Here is a 21,158-nt window from a genome sequence, read left to right as displayed (position 1 = left end):
CGAGTGTCTAAAACTCATTTGAACTCCTGAAGTATCGTTCAAATCAACGGCTACAATTTTTATCATACGGACCATCCGTAGGATACAGCCTGTAGTGAAACTGCTTACAAAAAGCCATAGATAGTATAGCATTCTGGTGCTGTCAATGGAAAATAACATTAAATTCCCTGAAAAGTGAACAAGTCACATTTACTCTCAGACCTGATAACTGCCCCCTAGTACTTTTGGATAATCAAGGTATTCTGCAAGCGGAGTCAGTCAGTGGAAGTACACTTGGACTGCAGACTCAATTGGAAAGAACACATTGACAAGAAGAAAGGACACTTAAACCACATACTCCGAAAATTTAACTGGCCTTTTCACAAACACTACACACTTTCCACAGCAAATAATTTGCTCATTTACAAATCTATCATTAAACCTGTCTGGATCTACAGTTGTCAACTGTGGGGAATCATCTCTAGAACAAGCATTAAAAGTGATTTAAAACCCAAAAAGACATAGTGTCAGGCGATATTCAATAAACGGAGACCAAGAAGTTGACAGGTGCAGCTACATCAAAGTGATTTCTAATGGATTAGTGATCACGGGTGAACAATTTTGATTCCCAAAAATTTACACAAATCAACGTTTTAGCTTATTATCAGCATAGTGTTGCGCCATATTTTCATCCCTCGTTAGACCTTGCAGAAGTTGTGCCCAAGGCGCAAGATTTTGACTTTCATAAGAGATATTCCTTCCACTGATTCTTTTCATGTCTAGACAGGGCCTCAATTATGCAAAAACTAACTAGGCTGCCTTTCAGAATGCAAGATTCTCATGGGTGCCAGATTTTGAAATACGATAGATGTTAGAGAGAAGGAGAAAACAGAGTCCTCGTTTCAACGTCAATGAAGGATTTGTAATTCTGTGTACCACCTTTATGCACACTAACTTCAGCTTTTATTTGAACAGAATTGTAGGATAAAATCTACACTTTTTATACTTTATAATAGTCCGGTGACATGTTTAGATTTACACATTTAAGCTCAATGCTGTAGCGTCACTCAGTCGGTCAAGTAGCATCGAACTTTGCCTAAATATATCATGGAAACCAGATGACCGGCTTTCTTTTTAGTCAAGTCACATTTCAGGAGCCAAGTTTTTAAGATAACTAGCAAACTTAAGTGACTCTCAAAAGACACAAGTTGGTTTAAAAAAATTCTCTTGCCGGCAAATTTTAGGGGGAAAAATTTCATCAAAATTTACCATCACTGATTTACTTATCTAACTCATCTGTCCCGCTCATTTGTACTAACTTCGTTTTATCCTTCTTTCAGACTATGGTCAGTACCATGTTTCTAGCAGAGGGAAACCACAAATTGAGATAGTACAACGTTTACCTGAGAAAAATGCTGTCGCGTACACTCCAGTTCAGTCTTACAAACAACAAGAGAATGCTTACACACCCAGCTACAAGACACAGGGAAATGTTGCCTATACTCCATCATACAAACAGCAATCATCTGACATTTATAATGTTGATGATTACAATCAACAGTATAATTTGCAGGTAATGGTCTTTCTTCTTCAAAAAATTCATCTTCCGGATTTGTCATCATATCTTAATACAGCTTTGTAAAAGTTTTCATGTATCTCAGTAATGTCCTTCCATGTACCCTAGTCATGTAAGTAATAGCTGGAACAAAAGATAAGCTTATTAATCAAGTTTCTGGTGCTATTCACTCTAAAATTTTAAACTTTTGTCGTTTGCAGGCCTATCTCAGATTTGGAACCATGCTTAAGGTTCTTAGGATCAATTAGACATACTATTTTCAATTGATTTATTTGTTTTATAACTCACTGATTCCTCCTGAAACCAAATCAAATCTACTGTCAAATAACATTTTCAGTCAAAAGAGTCTACTTGACATTTTTAAAGCGGAACTTTGAAAGCTCTAAGTTGGAAAATTAAAAGTACAGAAAAGTTACAGTTGCGTACATATTGATTACTGGCCCAGTTAAAAATCTTTGTAGGAGGAGCTACCTCTACCCTATACCTTTACAACGAGTACAATGGGCTTTCAAAAAATGTAAAAAATCAGCTTGTATGATAAGAGATAAGAAATGAAGGATTTTTCCGGAAAAAATCATCCCTTACAATTGATATTTCTCAATTCCTACCCATCAGCATTCAAATTAATGTAAAGCTTTGTAATTAGTATTTATAAATACCTATTGAGTTTTAAAAAGCAAGTAATTTGAACCAGGAGGGGGCTTTGTTGACTTTGAAAAAGAAATCCTCATACCTCTCTTGAGATCTCTTTGATGTAAAATGCTCATCGCTCATTCTTTTGTTCACCGTAGGGAGCTGATGATGATCTGAGCTATCAACCTGGAATCATCGCCAACAAACCATCCATCAGGTAAGACTAATACATTGTTCTGATATTATCGGCATTAATATACATGATTATTTCCTCTAATCACACCGTATTAAGGTTTCAAACACGAGTTGCTTTTTAGAATTGTAGCTGCTTAATACTCCATATTTGCACACTATGAGTTAGTAGGCTTTTCTCCGAGGTTTTGATAATAGCAGTATCAACATAGTGTATATACAGGCCAGTTGAAATGAAATAAAGATTCGAATATTTTAATGTATTCTTGAATGAACTCTTAAAATGAGTCTATCTTCAGGAGAAGAATGTTCAAAAGAGATCTAGCAATAAAATTATGCAAAGAACACAAAAGAAAGTATTTAAACAGAAGGATATAAAGCAAAGTGAACCATAATGGGTTTTTTTGGTTTTTTTCGAAAAAGCTAAATACATTTTGACTTCTCATGTAGTGTTGAAATTACTCAAGTCTATTCTATTTAACAATTGAGCTACCCACCGCCCAATCATAAATCATTCTCTCATCCTGATGATCATAGCATCGTCCAGTTTTAGAGCTGAGTAGACGCAAGGTAACAATAGGTATAGTAGGGGACCTCCAAACTCTATTTCATCATAATCTAAATCGAAAATGCCTGCTCCAAGTTTTTATGATCAGGAATCCAGTTTTTTCCTTGCAAATAATATTATTATGACCTGAATTTTATTATAACTGGTAAATTCATGTCCACAACCGTCAGTAAAGTGAATATTTAATTATTTCAGCCCCATTCCAAATATTTGTTAAAAAAGCGCTATTTTCACTCTTATTGTACTCAGGTATCTGCAATTTTATGAGAGATTCTCTTCTTTCTTTTTGTAGAATGTTTCATTAAAAAAAGTACTTGGACTCAATCAGCTCAAAAAACATTCGAGGGTGCATTTAATAATTACATTCTAGCTGTAAATAGATGTCCCAATTGCTGTGTGAATACAAAGTTTTACATAATGTTAGAAATTTGTATCATAAAACAGATGGGAGTTTGAGTCATGTAAAATGTCATCCTTGTAGTATATTTTGTATATTTGTAAATTCGTGAATGTATAAATGAATTGTACCTGGTTTTTGTGTTTTGAAGGGTTGTTAGGTCTTATGGTGAAGAGTTCAACCGGAGGATATTATATAATTTTATAGGAAAATTAACCCCTATTAAGATCTAAAATTAATGGATAACGAACATGCTCTGAGTGTTGTATAGTTGTTGGTTATTTTGGTTGGAAACGGAACCTTTTATAGTACCTCAAAATTAGTTCCAAATCTCTCAAAATCAGTTTTACGTCTAAATCTATGGATAACAATTAATTCTTTTAGCTTTTATAAGAAACTTAGTATGTCTTCACTTTGAACCAAATTATTAAGCTATTCCTTCTCCTCCCTCATCATCCTTTTATTCAGTTCAATCTACTAATTATTCTTTTATATCATACTTGAATCACAACAAACTATAAAGTTCCTAAGCCATCTATGAAGCCCTTTCTTTCGTTTACTTTTTCTTTTTCTTTTTCTTTTTTAACCACCTGCCCCTTTCTCCAATTTTTAAGAGGTCTCTCCTTCGACGTACACCTTTCAGGAGAAGTAAGCATGCTTATCATTTTTATGTAAAAGAAAATTACGTTCAAAATAAGTAAAACTTAAAGGATATTGGGCAGTAAGAGAGATAAAATAAAATTTTAAAAATATTCTTAATACCTCCATATTTTCTGAACAGAAAAATTATGTTTGAAGGAAATTATTTTATATAATTCAGTTTTTATCCATGAAAATTTCAAAGGGAAAACTGAAGCGCCCAACCAAATAGCATCACCTTCACTTTTATATATTTTAAAAGAGTACGTACGCTGTTTTACAATTCCACATTTGTATTCCCTCAAACTAAAGTAATTTAGCTCGCAGAATCCTCATCCTACCCATAAACTCAGTCAAAGGCTCCCTGAAATAATTTGCCTCCTCTTTTATCCACCTCAATTTCTCAGTTTTATTAATGTGCATGTTCTCTGACTAGAAGCAGTATAACCTCAGGAGAGTATTCAGCTTTGCTCGTAATTCCTTTTTTCAAATCTTATTCCTCAAAATGTTCAGTCCTATATCTAGTTGACACTAAGAGTAACTACTAACTAACTGCGAACCATACGAAAAGATACGAGACAAACATTTTCTGACCAAAATAAGGAATGATCCTGTTCAAGCAGTCTTGCCATGGCTTGTGTTTTTTTCCTCTGTGGGTTTGAAGCTATTTATTATCGTGAAAATAAGAATTCAGAACCAAGCTTTGATTTAAGCACAGTGAATTTTGAGTCGGAATCCACAAAATGCAAGAAACTTAATTTACCGCCACAACCGTAGTGTTGGCACGTATACGTAGTATATCATCTTTGCAGTTGTTTTTTTTTTATCATAATCTCTTTTATCCTGCTTTCACTTCAATCACATCAGTATTTTTTTATAATTTTTATTTAATTGTATTATAATGTATTTATGGATATTCGTATAATTTTAAGCGTGTTTATAATTGCTTCCTTGTGTATAATTCATTCAATAGGTTAGTCGGAGCAAGGAATGAATCAAAAGCAAATGAAAGTAATCAACAACATGTTGCCCGTCCTGGTCCAGGTCCCATACCTCCTAAACCTCACGAATTAGCACAACTGCCAAGCCAGCGCATAACCCTGTCAGCCGCATTTGCCCTTGAGACCTCTCCAAAGTCAAAACCATCCCAGTCTCCACCTTTCTCCTCCCAGTCTCCACCTTTTCCCTCCCAATCGCAGCCTTTTCCCTCCCCATCTCAACCTTTCCCCTCCCAATCTCCACCCTTCCCCTCTGCTCGACGTCCAGCGAACTTCTTCATTGTCAAAGAAAATGATACGCCTAGTGGATTTCAGAAGGCTGATGAAATTACCGATGAATTTGCTGTAAAGAAGGAAATCAAAAACATCGACATTACCAGAATGCGAGCAAGTGGCAAAGGTGTTCCCGCAAGAGAAACTCCCAAATTGCCTTTCATCCCTCCCACCTTTTCTCCAACCCTTACCGTTTCTATTCCTCGTAAACCAGTGTACAACTCATCTGCTTTCTCCACTGATGACAATGGAAATTTCAGGATTATTGTGGACCCCTCCTTAAAATCAAGTCCCTCTCCCACCCTCCCCCCTGTCACACTTGGTCTCAGATATTTCAACGTCACACCAAAGTTCATTCCCACCCCAGCAAGTGTTTCTAAAGAAATTCCCAGAGGAACCTTTAAACCTAGGCCATTTGCTCAGCCTGAGTGGATCGACACCATTGATCTAACTTCAACCTCTGCCAGACCCACTCCTTCTCCGGAATCAAGCAATCACAGGTTTGAAAGAGTTAACTTTGAGAAGGAAGTTGCAGAGCTTTCGAGGAGTAATCCAACTTATCAAAGCTTCACAAAACCACCGGTTCAATTCACAACAGAAGCATCGACATCAAGAATTGCGATTAAAATCCCACAAAGACTTGCATCAAAATCAGATCAGTCGACCAAAAAAATTGATGTCACTAATACCGTCGGTCGGTTCATCAGCGACTTATCTTTCACAACCAAGAAACCTGATAGACCTCTAAGAGTCAAATCAGAAGAAAATGATGTTCAACGTTTTACTACAGCGGCTCCCTCGGTATCAAGGTTTTGGTCGAGTCCTAAAACAGAAGCTACGACCGCTGGCAAAACCGCATATCCGCCAAAGTATGAATTCATCAATAAGCCAACAGAAACTCCTTCTGTTCATGTACCGAGAAGCTTTTCTTTGAGTAAAGATAATCCGCCAAATCTGAACGCGAACAAACAGGCAACGTACAACATTGAGAAAAAGCCATCCAAATTTGATGAGAATCTTGATGAGGAGGAATATTATGATGACGAATATTATGAAGACGAAGAGGAAGAAGAAGAAAAACCCCTGATAGCACCTCGTCCATCTTCAACTCAGACTCCTCAAGCCCCTGCTCCCGCTTCAACCTCACAACTTCCTCCTCAACCAGCTCCTTTTACCTATAAGCCCACTATCAAACTCCCAATCTCTAGTATTATCAAAGAGTACTCCCCTCCTTCTAAGAGTGGTTCAAGAATCCCCGCGCGAGATAATGAAGTCAACAATGCCAAGGAAACGGCCCTTAATCCTTGTTCAGAGCCTAATTCTGAGTGCAACGAAAAACCGCTAAGGTATGCAGTTTCTCAAGCTCTTGTTTAAATTAGTATGAAAATTAATCAAAGGGCTGAAAGTATATTTTATGGAAGATATCTTCAAGTCTGAAGTAAAATTTGAAAATGTCTAGGCTTTATTGTAGGCAATCAATTCAAGTGTCAATTTTTTATCTATTTATTTTTTTCCCTCAATGATAAAGTTGAAAATCTTCATATTTTTGAAACCAAATATTTAATATAAATTTCTGTGCAAAAGTCACGCTAGCTCCTAGTTGTGATAATAATTATTTATCTTTCATAAGGTATGTCTTCAGTCCTAGTCACTAATAATTTTAAAATGACTCAGCCGTCAATTAGGTACATAAGATTCTTTTGTTCCCGTATATTTTCTTCCATCATCTGTGCTTGGATGTGCTCTTTCATTATCAAAGTAAGGTATTTTTTTTTCTTTTCTCCCCATCATTTTCAGTCTCATGAATTCATTCTTGCCACTCAAAATCAGTCACTTCGGCTTCAATTGAATTTTCAAATTTATAATTTTCTGATTGTATCCCCGCATTAAAAGAACTCTTTTCGAAAACTTAATCCAAAAACTGAGTAATAAGCCTCCATTTTAGATCTCAAATCCTAATTATTCTTCACACCAAACTTCCCACACATTCAGTCATATATTTAAAGTTCGAAATTTTTCGATCTTTTCGACTGATCATTTACTATCTTCAAAATCAATTCTAGTTCCTTTAGTTACTTATTTCATTTTTCATTCAATTCCCATCAGGCAAATGCCTCGAAAAATCAAAATATATTCAATTGTACACTATTGTGGCCCATTAATCTCATTGAGAGAGTAGTGTTTGGCTAGAGTTGGTGGACGGATGAAGAAAGTAAACAATCATTATTTACTAAATAAAATGAACTGAGACCTGTACAAGAACGAAAAAAGTTCGAAAAAGAATTATGACTAAAAGCGTCTGGGCCAGTGACAATCTTTTTAATTTTTTTTTTATGAATTGACGAATCAAAGGCTCATGATGCACTCTTAATTGCCTTTTGCTGCCAATATCTCAAACTACTAAAAAGTAGTCCTCTATTTTTCCTTCCCTCGGGTACTATGTCAAAGTTTTTTTTTCATACAAAATTATTTTTATTCTCCTCCCGCTAATAAGTCACGACAAATTTAAAATGCAGATAATAGACACATGTTAGTTACGTATTAAATTTTTAGAGGATGTATCAAAATGTCAAATTGATTGATTATTCCATAATTTGTGATTTCATAGCCGAGGGAAACCTGTGACAATTACCGAAGAGAGCCCAGCTTCTCTTGATTCTCCTAGGTATGAAGCCTCAATCACGTTCATCATTCCATGAAATCTCATTGCTTCATTCTAAGCTTAAAGATCACCATCATTATTCCACCACTTTTTCAACTGAGCAATTCTTTGCATGCTCAATTGCTCACTCAAACCTCCCACTTGCGGTTTTTTGTTGTACTCGGAAACGACTGACTCTTGACCTCATTTGTCCCTGAACTGTGGGATACCCGATTTTCGTTGTGACCCGATGAATTTTCAAAACCTACTGGTTTTCAAACAGTGTTTGAACTCGACGACTCAAATAACTATTGTTTGACCATTGACCTGAAGGACTCACCCATCATTCATCTTTTACTTCTGTCTTTTATTCATCATTCATTCAATTATATTCCTAGCCTTTCTATTATTATGGTGCTGGGCACAATGCTATTGATCGTTCGATGATAATTGCCTGCTTCAAGTTATATCAGATAGAAAGTGTGGTATCTAGTTTAAGACAACATTTTAAATTTTAGCGTTGCTAAATATTTTAAATTTGGAATTTGAATTTTACTAAGCTTTGTATTTGAGCACAATATCACTGCAGCTGAACGACTCTAATCTGCAAGTTTGATTACTTAATATTTTCCCCTCACCATCTTTCATTTAAGTAGGCGAGAATTATCCTTCACCTCACGAATAGGAAGAAGAAACCAGGAAACCAAGAACGAATCATGAGAAATCCATGAAGATCTAAACTCTTTTCTTCATTGCAGTTTCTTAATTTTAAATATATATTTCAAGGCAGTTTGTTAAAGAGCTAACATTGATTCATTATTCTCCAACAGAAAAATTTCAAATGATTTTTGATTTTCAAATAATTCACAAGAAATGTTTGATGTATGAATTGACCCACTCAACCAATTGTTTCCAAAAAGAAGTAAAATTCAGTTTTTACATTTTTTTTTATTTTTTATTTGTCGAATGATAGATCGGAGTTGTGGCACTAAATTAATTTTACACTCGAGGGACTAAAGCCTGCTTTAAAATAGGGATTTTTAGAATTTTGTCTTCCATTTTCTCTCTGCAGTGCCTCCTATTCTTGTTAAAATTCATGTAGGACAATTCAGACTCAATTTAATTATTTTTGTTCTTTTCAAAAATTGATATTTTTATGACCTATGCATTTTTAATTTTTTTTTTTTTTTTTTTTTTTTTTTTTTTTTTTTTTTTTTAGTTAAGAAGGACAAAGTCTGTAAATATATACTTGAAATAAATTGATGAGCTTCAATGAGTGAAAACTCATATTTAGCTTATTTTTAAATGTTGAAATGAGAATTATCTCTCCTCCCCCCCCCCCCCCAAGAAAAATTACGCAAATTATCTATATTTAAAATCAATAGAAAGAAAAGTAAAATGTTCTGATCCATGTAATGGAGAGTGTAAGGCATCCTTCTGCCTTCATGTTACATGTTCAGAGTTTGCATAAAGATTTCCTTGAGTTATGAATATATGACGTATTCGGTCTAGATATTTGACGTAGGACTCAAAACGGACCCAACAACCTTGCTCTTTTAATCTCGTTTTACACCTCAGAGTTTTCGTCCAATAAGCCAATCAGTTGGGATACATTATCATAAAGTACAAACGTCCATTTTAATTTTCAGTGAACAAATAAGCCAAGAATCATTGGAAAGCCCCCTTCCCCCTCAAAAGGATTTTTACTCTCCTCTTCTCACTAACAGTTACCTACTTTATTTTTCCTTTTTTCATTTTGCTATCATGCTAACACTAATATTTATCCTTTCCCACAAAGGTGCTCTTGTGTTTATACTTTCAAGAGCTACTTCTTGTAAATTTTATTTTGGTGTTTAGTGCATGCCTTGCCTTATAACCATGTTTTCTGTTTTGTTTTGAGTATACACTTTTACTTCTTCCCAAACATCCTGAAAGCGTCCCTATAAATTCCTTCACTAATCAAAATTCATAATTTCGTAAGAGAGGTTGTCTAGTTTTATTTTTTATCTGCAAATTCTCTCATTATAAATGTACCTGATAAATACGCATTTTTCTTCCAAGAAAAACTCCAAACACCAGAAAGAATCTGAAGAAAGGGTGAATGAATTATGGTCTGTTAGCAACTCTGTTATGAAATCAAAGAAACATGAATCTGAGATACAGTGTTTGAAAATCGTCCTTCCTAGATTCTTTTCTGTTTTTATCATTATAATCCTTTTAAGAAAAGAACAAATTTATTTACTTCAAATTTTTTCAGCGTATCTTTTACACAGAGAGGAGAAAAATTCTGAACAAATTTAAGGCATGATGTCGGTCAGTTTTCCATTTTATTATAACTACATTACATTGTTCCTTTAAAAAAAATTTCATAGAGGTCCGTGTTTTTTTTAAAAAAAAACTGTGCCCTTGAGCTGTAATCAAACGCATCATGAAAACATAAAAAATCCAATGCGTTTTTCATCTCTGCTTAGCAATCAGTGTACTTATGCCTTTTTTAAGAAGAAAAAAAAGTACTTTATAATGAAATAAGTATTTTCCTAGTTTGAGAAAATTCTCTAATTTTGGAAGTAGGAATAATTTTTATCTCGATTCCACTTGAATGACTGACTGGTTAGAAATTATGATTCAAAGCTTTGATTTTTTCAGAATTCCTCTTGAGAATTTTTATTTCCACTTTTGAACTTGTAAATACATCTATAATTAATAAAATTTGCTTTGAATTCTTACCTTAAGCATTTTCCTACTAGCTGTTTATAGAATGCTGTTAAGTCTCCATTTGAAATGGACCACATCAAGTAGGTTTGAGTTCTACAATTATTTTCTTTCTTTTTTCTTTTTTGAAGAGAATCTTCTGTAACATTTTTTCATCAGAAAGTAGGTGGTTCCATTATTGTTGACCCTCTCTTCCTCCCCCTCACATCTGTCTTCTCTGAATTTCAGAAAGGGAAGGAAAGAAAACCTTGCATTTAGCAAATAATTTGGAATGTTTTTCACCGAGAAGAGTAAGAATATTGAAACACATTCATTTCAGTATAATAGTCTCATCCGAACACTCATTGCTTTAAACTTAATGAAGGGTTTTATTGTTTGTGACAGTCGAAAACCTTTTCAGGATCTTTATTCTCTTCACTTGTCACTTCTTGATTTCGGAAATTCTTTTAGTTTATCTGTCAAACATTGCTCAGTCGCCCACCTACTATGTTTTTTTTGTCTTGATGTGGTCCATATGTCCATACATTTTTTACGCTAACCTGTAAATAATATTATTAGCTCATTGGAAGTATCTTGTAAATATAATTGGCCTGTTTAACTTCTTTCAGTCTTGAAGAACTCAGTTCATAAACTGTCAATTAAGTACATCTTTCTTAAAAGCATGTTTCTGTCATTGATATTTTTGAAAATTTATACATTTTACTAAGAGTAGAAAAAATTGCTCCAAGTGAACACTGAACTATTAAAATAAATAAGTAATTTTCACAGGAGACGAATGCGAAGTGCAGTAATGTCCAACTATCATGAAATTGCTGTCAGTGAGCTTACAAAACTAAAACAAACCATTGATTGATAAAAACTATGGCGTAAATGTAGGTAGTGCTTAAAGTCTAAGTTCTGTCTTCTGTGAAAAAGTATGTGAAAACATCATTTGAATAGTTGACATCAATTGTACATAAAAGTAAATAAAAAATGTCTATAGCTCATTCTTGAATGTGAAAATTGGTTTTAAATGAATTCAATAATTATTTTAAGCATCATTGCACGTATGCAAAATCAGTAGCTTGTCCTCTTGTAAATATCTTTCACCTAATGTGTTATCGTTTGTTTTTTTCTGTTGAATCAGAGGGCGCCACCGAGGTAGTGCAACATACACAACAGTCAGCAGTGACTCTGATCGTGGATCCCTGTCAGGGTAAGAAGAAATCAATGCAAATAACTGTCGCTACGTAAATTAAATACGCTGTCCTTCCTAAATCAATTGAAATAATTTGCAAAATTAAGTCAATCGTGTTCCATTGTGTTAAGTCTTTTTTAATTTTCTGAAATGACCATCTAAGCTAATGTTGATCTTTCAAAAGTTTAGAATGATTTAAAAGTGTGGCTTAAAGCATAGTGAATTGCTTTTTTTAAAAAAATGTATGATGAGTAACAAGATTGTCAGCATCCAGAAATTAACTAATTTTTTGCCCCGTCTTGGGACTGTATGGACAAGAAATCGAAGAAAAAAATTCAATTTTGTTTTTACATCTGTTCATCCCGAAAAAAAAGTGGTCACTAAATGTGCTATATTTGTCATTTTGTGTCAGTTGAAGTCCTAATGAATTTTCTCTATCTTTTCAGGGGCAGACCAACTTTAAAACCGTCGACATCAATTGTTTCCAAAACATCTGATTATTATGATATCTACAGATTCCCTCCAAGGAGGTAAGTGAAACTTTAAAAAATTCAAATTAAAAAAATTTCAATTTCTCTGAAAATTTTAATGCGAATAAAAATTCTCTCCCTGAAAATCCCTCTGAGATCTCCAAATCTCATTTCAGATTCAGTAATTTGCAAGAGCTAAGTTACTTTATCACAAATTTCTTTGTAGAAAATGTTAACAAAATTTTATCCCCCCCCCTCCAAAAAAAAAATAAATAATAACAATAACATGGTCCAAAGACATCCTGTCAAAATGTCAGTCATGAACATTAGAGGGGTATTAATTCATCTTGTTGTTTATTATTTTTGTGTGACTCATGATCCAAATTTTTATATTTAACAGACCAGAGGCAGTCTACCCCACACCTCAAGTTGATAAAACTGCTGCCAAGTGCCGAAAGGATGTTTGCCTCCTTCCTGATTGCTACTGCGGAGGAAAAGATATACCTGGTAAGTAAAGTATAAAAAAAAAATCACTGCAAATTCTTGTTGTCCCTGGATTCTAATTTCCTCATTTTGAAAGAGTCAAGATATTGACTACTATGATGTAATTAATCTATGCTGATGCCTCATGTTTACTAGCAAGATAATAAACATTAAACCCAAGAGGAAATGTTTTCTCAAAACAATGACATTTCAACATGTTTACCTCATACTGTATGAATCAAGATGAAGCCTTTAATAATGGACCCAAGACCAAATATTAGATCAGATGATTAAATGAAATTTGACATGCACTTTGGTCAGGCTGATCCGTACGTTTAACCAGTTATTGTAACTGAAGTAGCAATCAGTGTCGACTGTGAAACTCCCAAACTGCGAATCTTGTTTGCAGTGTTTGAAAAACTCTGCTCCTGTTTTATATTTTTAAAGGAGAGCTAATCAGCATCATTTCTTGAAGTTTCCTCAGAATTAGCTTCCCACAGAGATCACATATCCCCATTTCTTCTTAGCCTTGTCTTGTCCGGTGGACACAAAATTTCAACTATTAAGTAGGCTACCGGCAAGGAAAGTATCTATATGCATTGCAAGAGGAGGTCAATCTGCAAATTAATAATTTACAGTTGTGAATCTTTCAAAAAGTTATGAGACTTTATGTAAATCTCTTTACCTTGAAATCATAACGTCCTCATTTTGTATGTTTCTCACTTGTTTCGATTTTCATTCTAACGCAAAGTTTTTCTACCATTTATATGCTGTAGGAGATTTAACACCTGAAGAAACACCGCAGATAGTATTGTTAACTTTTGATGACTCTGTCAATGATCTGAACAAAGGACTGTACAGTGATCTATTCGAAAAAGGAAGAACCAACCCCAATGGTTGTCCGATCTCTGCAACCTTCTACGTCTCTCATGAATGGACTGATTACAGTCAAGTTCAAAACCTGTACGCAACTGGTCATGAAATTGCCTCCCATTCAGTCTCGTAAGTAACAAATTATTGGCTCTAGCACCATCTCACTGGAACTTTACCTTGGGATTCATCTAGTTTCTTTACTCAAACATTCGTCCGGTTTTTGAAGTCCTCTCTCGAGGAAAGTCTCCATATATAATGTTTTTTTCTATGTAAATATTTAAGTTTTTATGCAAGGATCTAAAGTCTTGACTTTTTAACGATCATGTATTATTAAAACTTGAATTTTATTCTACCACCAAAAATTCAACGTCTGCAAAACTAGAGGCAATGAGTATGTTAGTCTATGCAGGCTGTGTTAATTGAAAATTTGGTGAGAATTGGTTCATCATAAAATGATAATTGAAAATTCAGGCATAATGATTCACAGCATCAAAAATTTAACAATGGAACAAGAGCACAGTGGACAAGAAGATCAAGAGATGAGTAGCCGAGGGTTGATTTCCTGCTCAATTTGTCCAAATCAGGGTAAACAACCGTAGAAGAAAGGAAAAACCTGATCTTCATTCATCAATGAAATGTAAAAAAAACAAGCATGTTTGTAAATCTATTATTTTGCTGATTTCTCTTGATTTCTGAATATTTATGACCTTTGTATCTCATTACAGTCACAGTTTTGGTGAGCAATTTTCTCAGAAGAAATGGACAAGAGAGATTGCTGGTCAACGAGAAATTCTTGCTGCGTATGGTGGTGTGAAGCTTGAAGATATCAGAGGAATGAGGGCTCCATTTTTAGCCGTAAGTAGTTGTTTCAAGCAAATCCTGCAATACTATAAGACGCAAATGCAATCTTTGACTGCAAATTTGCGACATTATTTCATCACTGATTCTGTCCAGAGGCTGTAAAGGTTTCCTGGGATTAGGATGGCACCATCTGACCCTAATTTTAGTTTCGTGGAACTTCAGGTAACCCTAACTGAAGAAAGATTGTAATGATTGACTCTCCTCACAATTTTTACATTCTTTGGTTCTCCTTGTTTTGTTTTGAGAGTCGTTTAGCAGCAGCAGCAGCAGCAGATGGCAGGAGGATTGCTTTCTTGTGTCATGACTAACGTTATGTTCATGACAGCGTTTCAGTGCCGGCTAGGATTTTACAGGATGCAAAACTGGGCTCACTGATAAGTGTGATCTACTAATGAGGTTTAAAAAAACCTGAATCTCTTGGCGTGACCAGCTCAGTATTCCGGTGCATCTGCCAGAGTGGAACACTCCTCTTCTCACTTTTGCGCTGATAATTATGAGAGTTCAAGTTTTTTACTCTGATGGAAAAATTTGCGAAATTTTTGGCCTTGATTTCCCGGCAAAATAGTGTGAGCCCAGCACTACTCTACCATCCTCTCATTTACAAGTATATATTTACAAGTAAAGAAGTCACCATAACAGAACCATACGTGTACTGTGTTCCATTTCAAACAAATCAAAGCTTAAAATGTTGTGACAACAACTGTGACCATGATTTTTTGCCAAAAGACAAACACTGAGCCTCATTCTGTGTGCGATGAATCAAAATGTAAGTCTCAAATGGCAAGTGTAACAAGCGTAGTACAAAGCGCCTAAGATATTGGACCTCAATCTGGTTCAATCTGATACATGTATGTACATGCATCTTGATAAATTGCAGGTATTTTAGCAGAATATTGTAAAATATTCAACATAATTTTACCCTCACATTTATTTTGTATTAATCACTCTCAAAATGTTTAACTTACATTCATTCTATTCACAGGTCGGAGGAAACAAAATGTTCAAAATGTTGTATGATTCAAACTTCACTTACGATTCGTCAATGCCAGTCTATGAAAACCGACCTCCCAGCTGGCCGTATACCTTTGATTACAAGATTTTCCACGACTGCATGATACCACCTTGTCCTACTAGGTCATATCCAGGTTAGTTTTCAATTTCAGTAATTATTATCCTTTTTGATGCGAGGAAAAAGAAAAAGAATTTGATATTGAGAAAACATTAAATTGATTAGGAAATGTGAAACATTGAGATTAAATCAGTTTAGAAAACTTTTTAACCTTTTTATTTCAGAATTTTTAAAGAGTTCTAAAATTACTAATATTAATCAAGTTGTGTCCTTTTTATCTGTGCATTAAACTTCAAACTGAGTACTAAAGAAGAATTTTTCATTTCCACCGTAGGCAGTTTCAATTTTACATGCTTCTAATAACTAGATCATGGTGGTGAGTGATATACTGATTCCGATCAAAATTATAAACGTTCCAATACATATTGATAAACAGTAATAATGATTTTATTATCAGTTAGCCGTCAATAGAAAAAATTATGGTAAAATGAATGGTAAAAATAATAGTGCTACTTCCATATTATTTTTAGAAATCTTGATTGAGTGCATCGTAAAATAGAATCAAGGACTGTCAGTTTGTACTAAGAATTGAGGAAGATTGGTTTGGTAATCAATTAATTTGTGGAGAGTGAATGTAACTATTTTGACTTTTTCCAGGGGTATGGGAAGTACCAATGGTGATGTGGCAAGATTTGAACGGTGGACGATGCTCCATGGGAGATGCTTGTAGCAATCCACCCACTGCAGATGGAGTTTACAAGATGCTAGTCAAGAACTTTGAAAGACACTTCACAACTAACAGGTAAAGTATTTCTATCATGGCATATGATGCAGTTCGGTAGTTAGTGTCTGCTCGAATTGAACTCATCTAACTCTCATGTCCATGTGTCATGTCATGTTCTGCATTTAGTATTTGAAAAAATAGGGTCGTCTTTTTATTTCATCTCAGCAAAAGTTGTCCTCTTCGAAGACCCTCAAAAACGAGGATGGGAAAAAGTTTTTAAGGAGTTTAGAAATAAAGTTTGCCGATGTGCAGCGTAGGTCTCTACTGACCCAATTACTGTCGTTAACTTAGTAATTTTTGGAACATACTGGTACTGATGACGTAAGATTGGTCTCTTCGGTTCTCAAAAATTGTGCTTTTAATTTTTTTATGGCCCACTGGAATTTTTCATTAGAGTTGAACGATGCATAGAAATCTTAGGAAATTTGACCTACAAGAAGTTTCCATTAAAATCATACGCTCTCCTCTTTATATTTAACACTATGTAATTTGTTCATTTCATTTTCGTTATTCTCATAATTTCAGTGATTTTTGTTTGAACTGTTTAATTTTAATAGTCAATCATACATGCAATTTGTATACCATTGAATCTCATCCTTATCAAAATTATTATTTTCCTTTTCAGAGCACCTCTCGGGCTATTTTACCATGCTGCATGGTTCACACAACCTCATCACAAAGAGGGCTTCATTGCGTTCTTAGATACTATTGTGAATATGCCTGAGGTTTGGGTTGTGACCAACTGGCAGGCATTGCAGTGGGTTCGAGACCCAACCCCTATCTCTAGACTGCGCAACTTCACTCCATTTGGATGTGATTATCCTGTAAGTGCTTTCAAATCCTCTAATGCATTTAATTTATAAAGGGATTGATTTTGAAGAAAGAACCATGCACAACAAAGCAAGTATCATACCATGAAAAAATCAAACGCTATGTTCACCAGAAAGATTGCTGTTGTCGCAAACAATCTTCGAATCTCACCCTGAGGTATTATCGAATCAGGGCAAAGGAAAAAACTGAAATAATAGCAATTGAGAGAAAGTCTGATTTTATGTATTATCTTTGAATGTTGGATTTCATAGTATGTTGACACTGTAAAGTGTGCATGATACTGTCCCTACTCCCAATTGAATAAAGTCCCAAATCTTTCTTCAGTTTAATCTTTTAATTTTACCTTTTTTTCTTTTATTTTTGAGATCTCTTTAGAATGCTCAGTCATGTTCAGCTTTTACCTGATATTCAGTAGCGAATATTTTGTGTATATATTGTTCACAATATTCCTGTTGTATCAGAGGCTGGATCCCTCAAACACTCCGCCATCCACCATGTCTGTTGTCCTCAATTTTTATGAATGAGAGTTATAGCTTATAGGAAATAAAATCATGAAATTCCCGCAGCACTTTCTAAATGATTTCATAGCAAAATTAGATTAGTGGAATCTAGTTTTGGGGAGGAAAGAGGAACAATAAAGAACTCGCGAATAGAAAATCTTTGGTGCAGATAGAGAGAGCTAGTGAATTCAGCTAATTTACTCAGGAAAATTTTGTTTTTCTGCGGTTTGCATAGCCCTGGGGAGTGAAATTTATGTATTTTCAATTCCAGCAAAAGCCAATTTTTCTCTTGCCCACTAGTGACACAAAGTGTTGCATCATTAGAACTTATTTAAAGCCGTTTGTTACCGTGTGGTCTTTTCTTTTTTTTCCCCTTTTTTTTTTTGTTGAATGTTTTCCATTTGTGAGCTGAGACAAAAATCATTCAAAGCAAAGAATAATGAGGAAGGAGGGACAGAATGGCTGGTCTCTCCATCCTGATAAGCTGTGACCTTTTGTAGCCGCTCAATACCATCAGACCATTATGGGAGGTGAATGTATATTCTTCCTCCCCCACAAAATGTTTCCAGCTGCACTGATGAGCACTATGGGCAATCAAAGAAATTAAGGTTCTTTTCAATAAGATGTTTAAACTTCATCATCATTGTTTTTTGCCCCTCAGGATCGGCCAAGGAAGTGCAACAACCCGAAAGTATGCAACCTGTGGCACAAATCAGGAGTACGATACATGAGGACGTGCCAACCATGCCCAGACATCTACCCATGGACCGGTAAAACAGGAATAAAAAATAGTAAAGTTGACAATGAAATCATTCAAGAGTGAGATGTAGAAAAAGGAGAAATGTAGGACAAAACAATGAATACTGCCAAATAGTCTTGGACCTCTCACCCCGACGAAGGAAAGGAGGACTAAGACAAAACTGCCATAGCATTTTCTTACTCATCGTCCTAGACTTAGTTTGTTAAAATTCGAAGCCATTAAATGGCTACCTTATGTCTAAGTTATGTCCCATTTCCTTATTTATGATTATTTATTGTTTTTATACTGTATCATATTTGTATTAATGTTTTGTGAATAGTTTACCATTTAGGTACCATGATTAGGTAATATTCCGCGTTCTTGAAGAATGCATGACTAGGAATTTATTTTTTCTAGCTACATATTTTTTTATTTCTTACTGATTCCACTTCCTCTATCTCACTCTGATTTTTTACTCATCGTATGCCATAGTTTTTTTTAATATGTAGGAGTTTTTTACTCGACTCTTGTGGACTAACCAATTCTTTATCCGTCATGATGTTTACATCTTTAGACCATCCGTAGTAGCACGGCTTGTAAAATGACTTGTTAAAAAACTGGTAATTTTTCCAAGTTTGGAAGTTGTATGTAAACAAAACTTGCGAAAGAAAATAGGTGATAATCAGAGTTCAAGAATTTTACCTAGAAAGGAAAAGATGGAAAAAATAATTAGGTAAGTGAACTGGATTTTGTACTTTTCCTTGTTTTGTTTGTTTTTTCGTAAAAAATACTTCGTCACTACTTTTATACGAATTTTTTACAATACTTTTTTTTTTGTAAATTTATGGCCTGTGCTGCTAAGGAATACTGGTTTCTATCATAGAATGATCATGAGGTCTTCCTTGTAATTTTAATCTCTCATTCAATCTTTTAGATTTGTCTGTGCAATATTACCGATGTAAGAAATTGATAGGTATTTAGTATTATGGGTTTCCAAGTATTCAGTTAACTTAAAATAGTACTCTTGTTTGCTCAAAACTGATAGGTACTTTATGTTTTTATGCACACTCGGTTTTTTTAGTACTGCATTCTTGATTCCCTTTTCTTCTCTTTTTCTTCTATTTTACCTTTTTGTTTCATTCTTTTTAGTCTCTTAGTAAACTTTTGTACATGACAAAAATATGAAGGCAATGATAAAATACCTACTGCACTGCTTTGCGCGTGAAGAGTCCTCTATAAACATGGAATTACACCTTAAAAATGTTTAGTTTACAGTCGATTTAGTAGTGTATCAACAATGGTCTTGTTACCAAAAATATTTGAGCTGCTGGAATTACGCACAAACCTCATTTTTTAGCAGCACAATAGTATCTCTTTTCAAGTGATAAAGAAGTGAATTTTATTGTTGCCTGCATCTCTCTCAATTTGACTTCATTAAAATTAACTTCTCAAGCATTTTTAATGTTCTACCAGCGAATCTAGGTATAGCAGCTTGTGAACAATAAACTTTGAACGTTTCTAAATTCTTTGGTTATCTGAACTGATTGGCTGCCTTATGATTTGATTAACCCGAGGTTAACTGTAATTTTCTTCTTTTAATCTAATAGTTTAATGTATTATAAAAAATGATTCAACGACTAGTTTTATTAAGTATGTTTGATGATTGCGAGGGAAAAATCACCAAGAATCCATATTGCTAGTATCGTCCTTTGAAAATCACCACTATTTTTTCTTAATGCAGAGGGTCAGGTCAGATAAAATTATAATGTGATAATATGATATAATATCATCATGTGTATAGTATTAAATGGATGATTTGTTTAACCTTGCCTTTTCTTCTGCTGTCTACCTCAAAATTTAGCAATTATGTTTTCTTTCTTTGTTCTTTTCCTTCTCAATCTTCTCTGCCAATGCTTACATTCAATTCAGTCTTTTTACTTTTCTGCATTAGTGCATATAATTCCATTACCTCATCAGGTAATTAGTTAGCTGAAGCTTTGCTCACTATGTGGGTTTTTCTCTTTTCTATGCGTGTTTTAGAAAGTTTTAAGTTAAATTTCAAATTGATTTGAAATGAATTTCACCCTCTCAAATATACTCAAAGTGCTCTCAGGCAAAAAGACTTCTTTTTCCCTTCAAAATTTCTTGACTCAAAATACGGTTCAACTCTCGTCCCTTATTTATTCATTTTTCTTTATAAATGGAACTACTTTTGCATTTTAAAAAGTACATATTTTTTATCACCGATCTTATGAGCAAAATGTTCAGATATTTTCTCTACTCATCAGGGCAACATACTTTTTGTGACAAAGTTTTCAAAATTACATTATTTTTTGCCAAATTAGCAAAAAAAGAAGAATGAAAAAAACAAATTCAATGTAAGATAAAGATTGAATCAGTTTTAGATTTTGTAAGTTGGTTTCCTGAGAGCATTTGATGCATATATTATAGAGTTGAAGTCTTAGTAATGCCATGAGTTTCAGAGGGAAATAAAAGTAACTCTCTGAACTTGTTTTTTTCAACAGATCTCTCTTGTATGGCTATCGAAAGACTACGAAATTGTAGTATGAAGGAGGCGAATCATAAGGGTTGTATGTATTTTTGTAGTTTTGAAAGCATAATGAGTAAGTTGCAATTAAAACATACTCGATTTACCTCTCGTCTATATTTCAAAGAGTCATCTTTAATCGAAACGTACAGTGATTAGAAACTCATAGCTATACATGATGGATCTGTTGTTTTTCTTCACAAAGAGGAAGCTTT

The 21,158-nt window shown here is 34.3% G+C and overlaps 1 protein-coding gene across 4 annotated transcripts in view; it reads left to right on the top strand.

Moving 5' to 3' along the window:
- The window catches only part of Cda5 (Chitin deacetylase-like 5), a 293,628-nt gene extending 274,535 nt beyond the window's left edge, over positions 1-19,093 (top strand). For 2 of the 4 annotated variants that reach the window (XM_072301460.1, XM_019047620.2), the window contains 13 exons: positions 1,320-1,552; positions 2,347-2,405; positions 4,958-6,601; positions 7,864-7,920; positions 11,735-11,803; positions 12,232-12,315; positions 12,656-12,762; positions 13,515-13,740; positions 14,337-14,466; positions 15,455-15,617; positions 16,199-16,343; positions 16,951-17,149; positions 18,318-19,093. In XM_072301460.1, the coding sequence (XP_072157561.1) occupies positions 1,320-1,552; positions 2,347-2,405; positions 4,958-6,601; positions 7,864-7,920; positions 11,735-11,803; positions 12,232-12,315; positions 12,656-12,762; positions 13,515-13,740; positions 14,337-14,466; positions 15,455-15,617; positions 16,199-16,343; positions 16,951-17,149; positions 18,318-18,479 (3,278 nt within the window). In that variant the 3' untranslated portion in view covers positions 18,480-19,093. The remainder of the gene's footprint in view (positions 1-1,319; positions 1,553-2,346; positions 2,406-4,957; positions 6,602-7,863; positions 7,921-11,734; positions 11,804-12,231; positions 12,316-12,655; positions 12,763-13,514; positions 13,741-14,336; positions 14,467-15,454; positions 15,618-16,198; positions 16,344-16,950; positions 17,150-18,317) is intronic. The other 2 variants (XM_019047621.2, XM_019047622.2) reach the window with 2 other exon arrangements.
- The last annotated feature ends 2,065 nt before the right edge of the window (positions 19,094-21,158 follow it).

This window comes from Bemisia tabaci, chromosome 6 (assembly GCF_918797505.1).
Source record: "Bemisia tabaci chromosome 6, PGI_BMITA_v3".
Lineage (NCBI taxonomy): Eukaryota > Metazoa > Arthropoda > Insecta > Hemiptera > Aleyrodidae > Bemisia > Bemisia tabaci.
The sequence above is the reverse complement of the archived record's forward strand: the minus strand, read 5'-3'. Positions and strand labels throughout refer to the sequence as shown.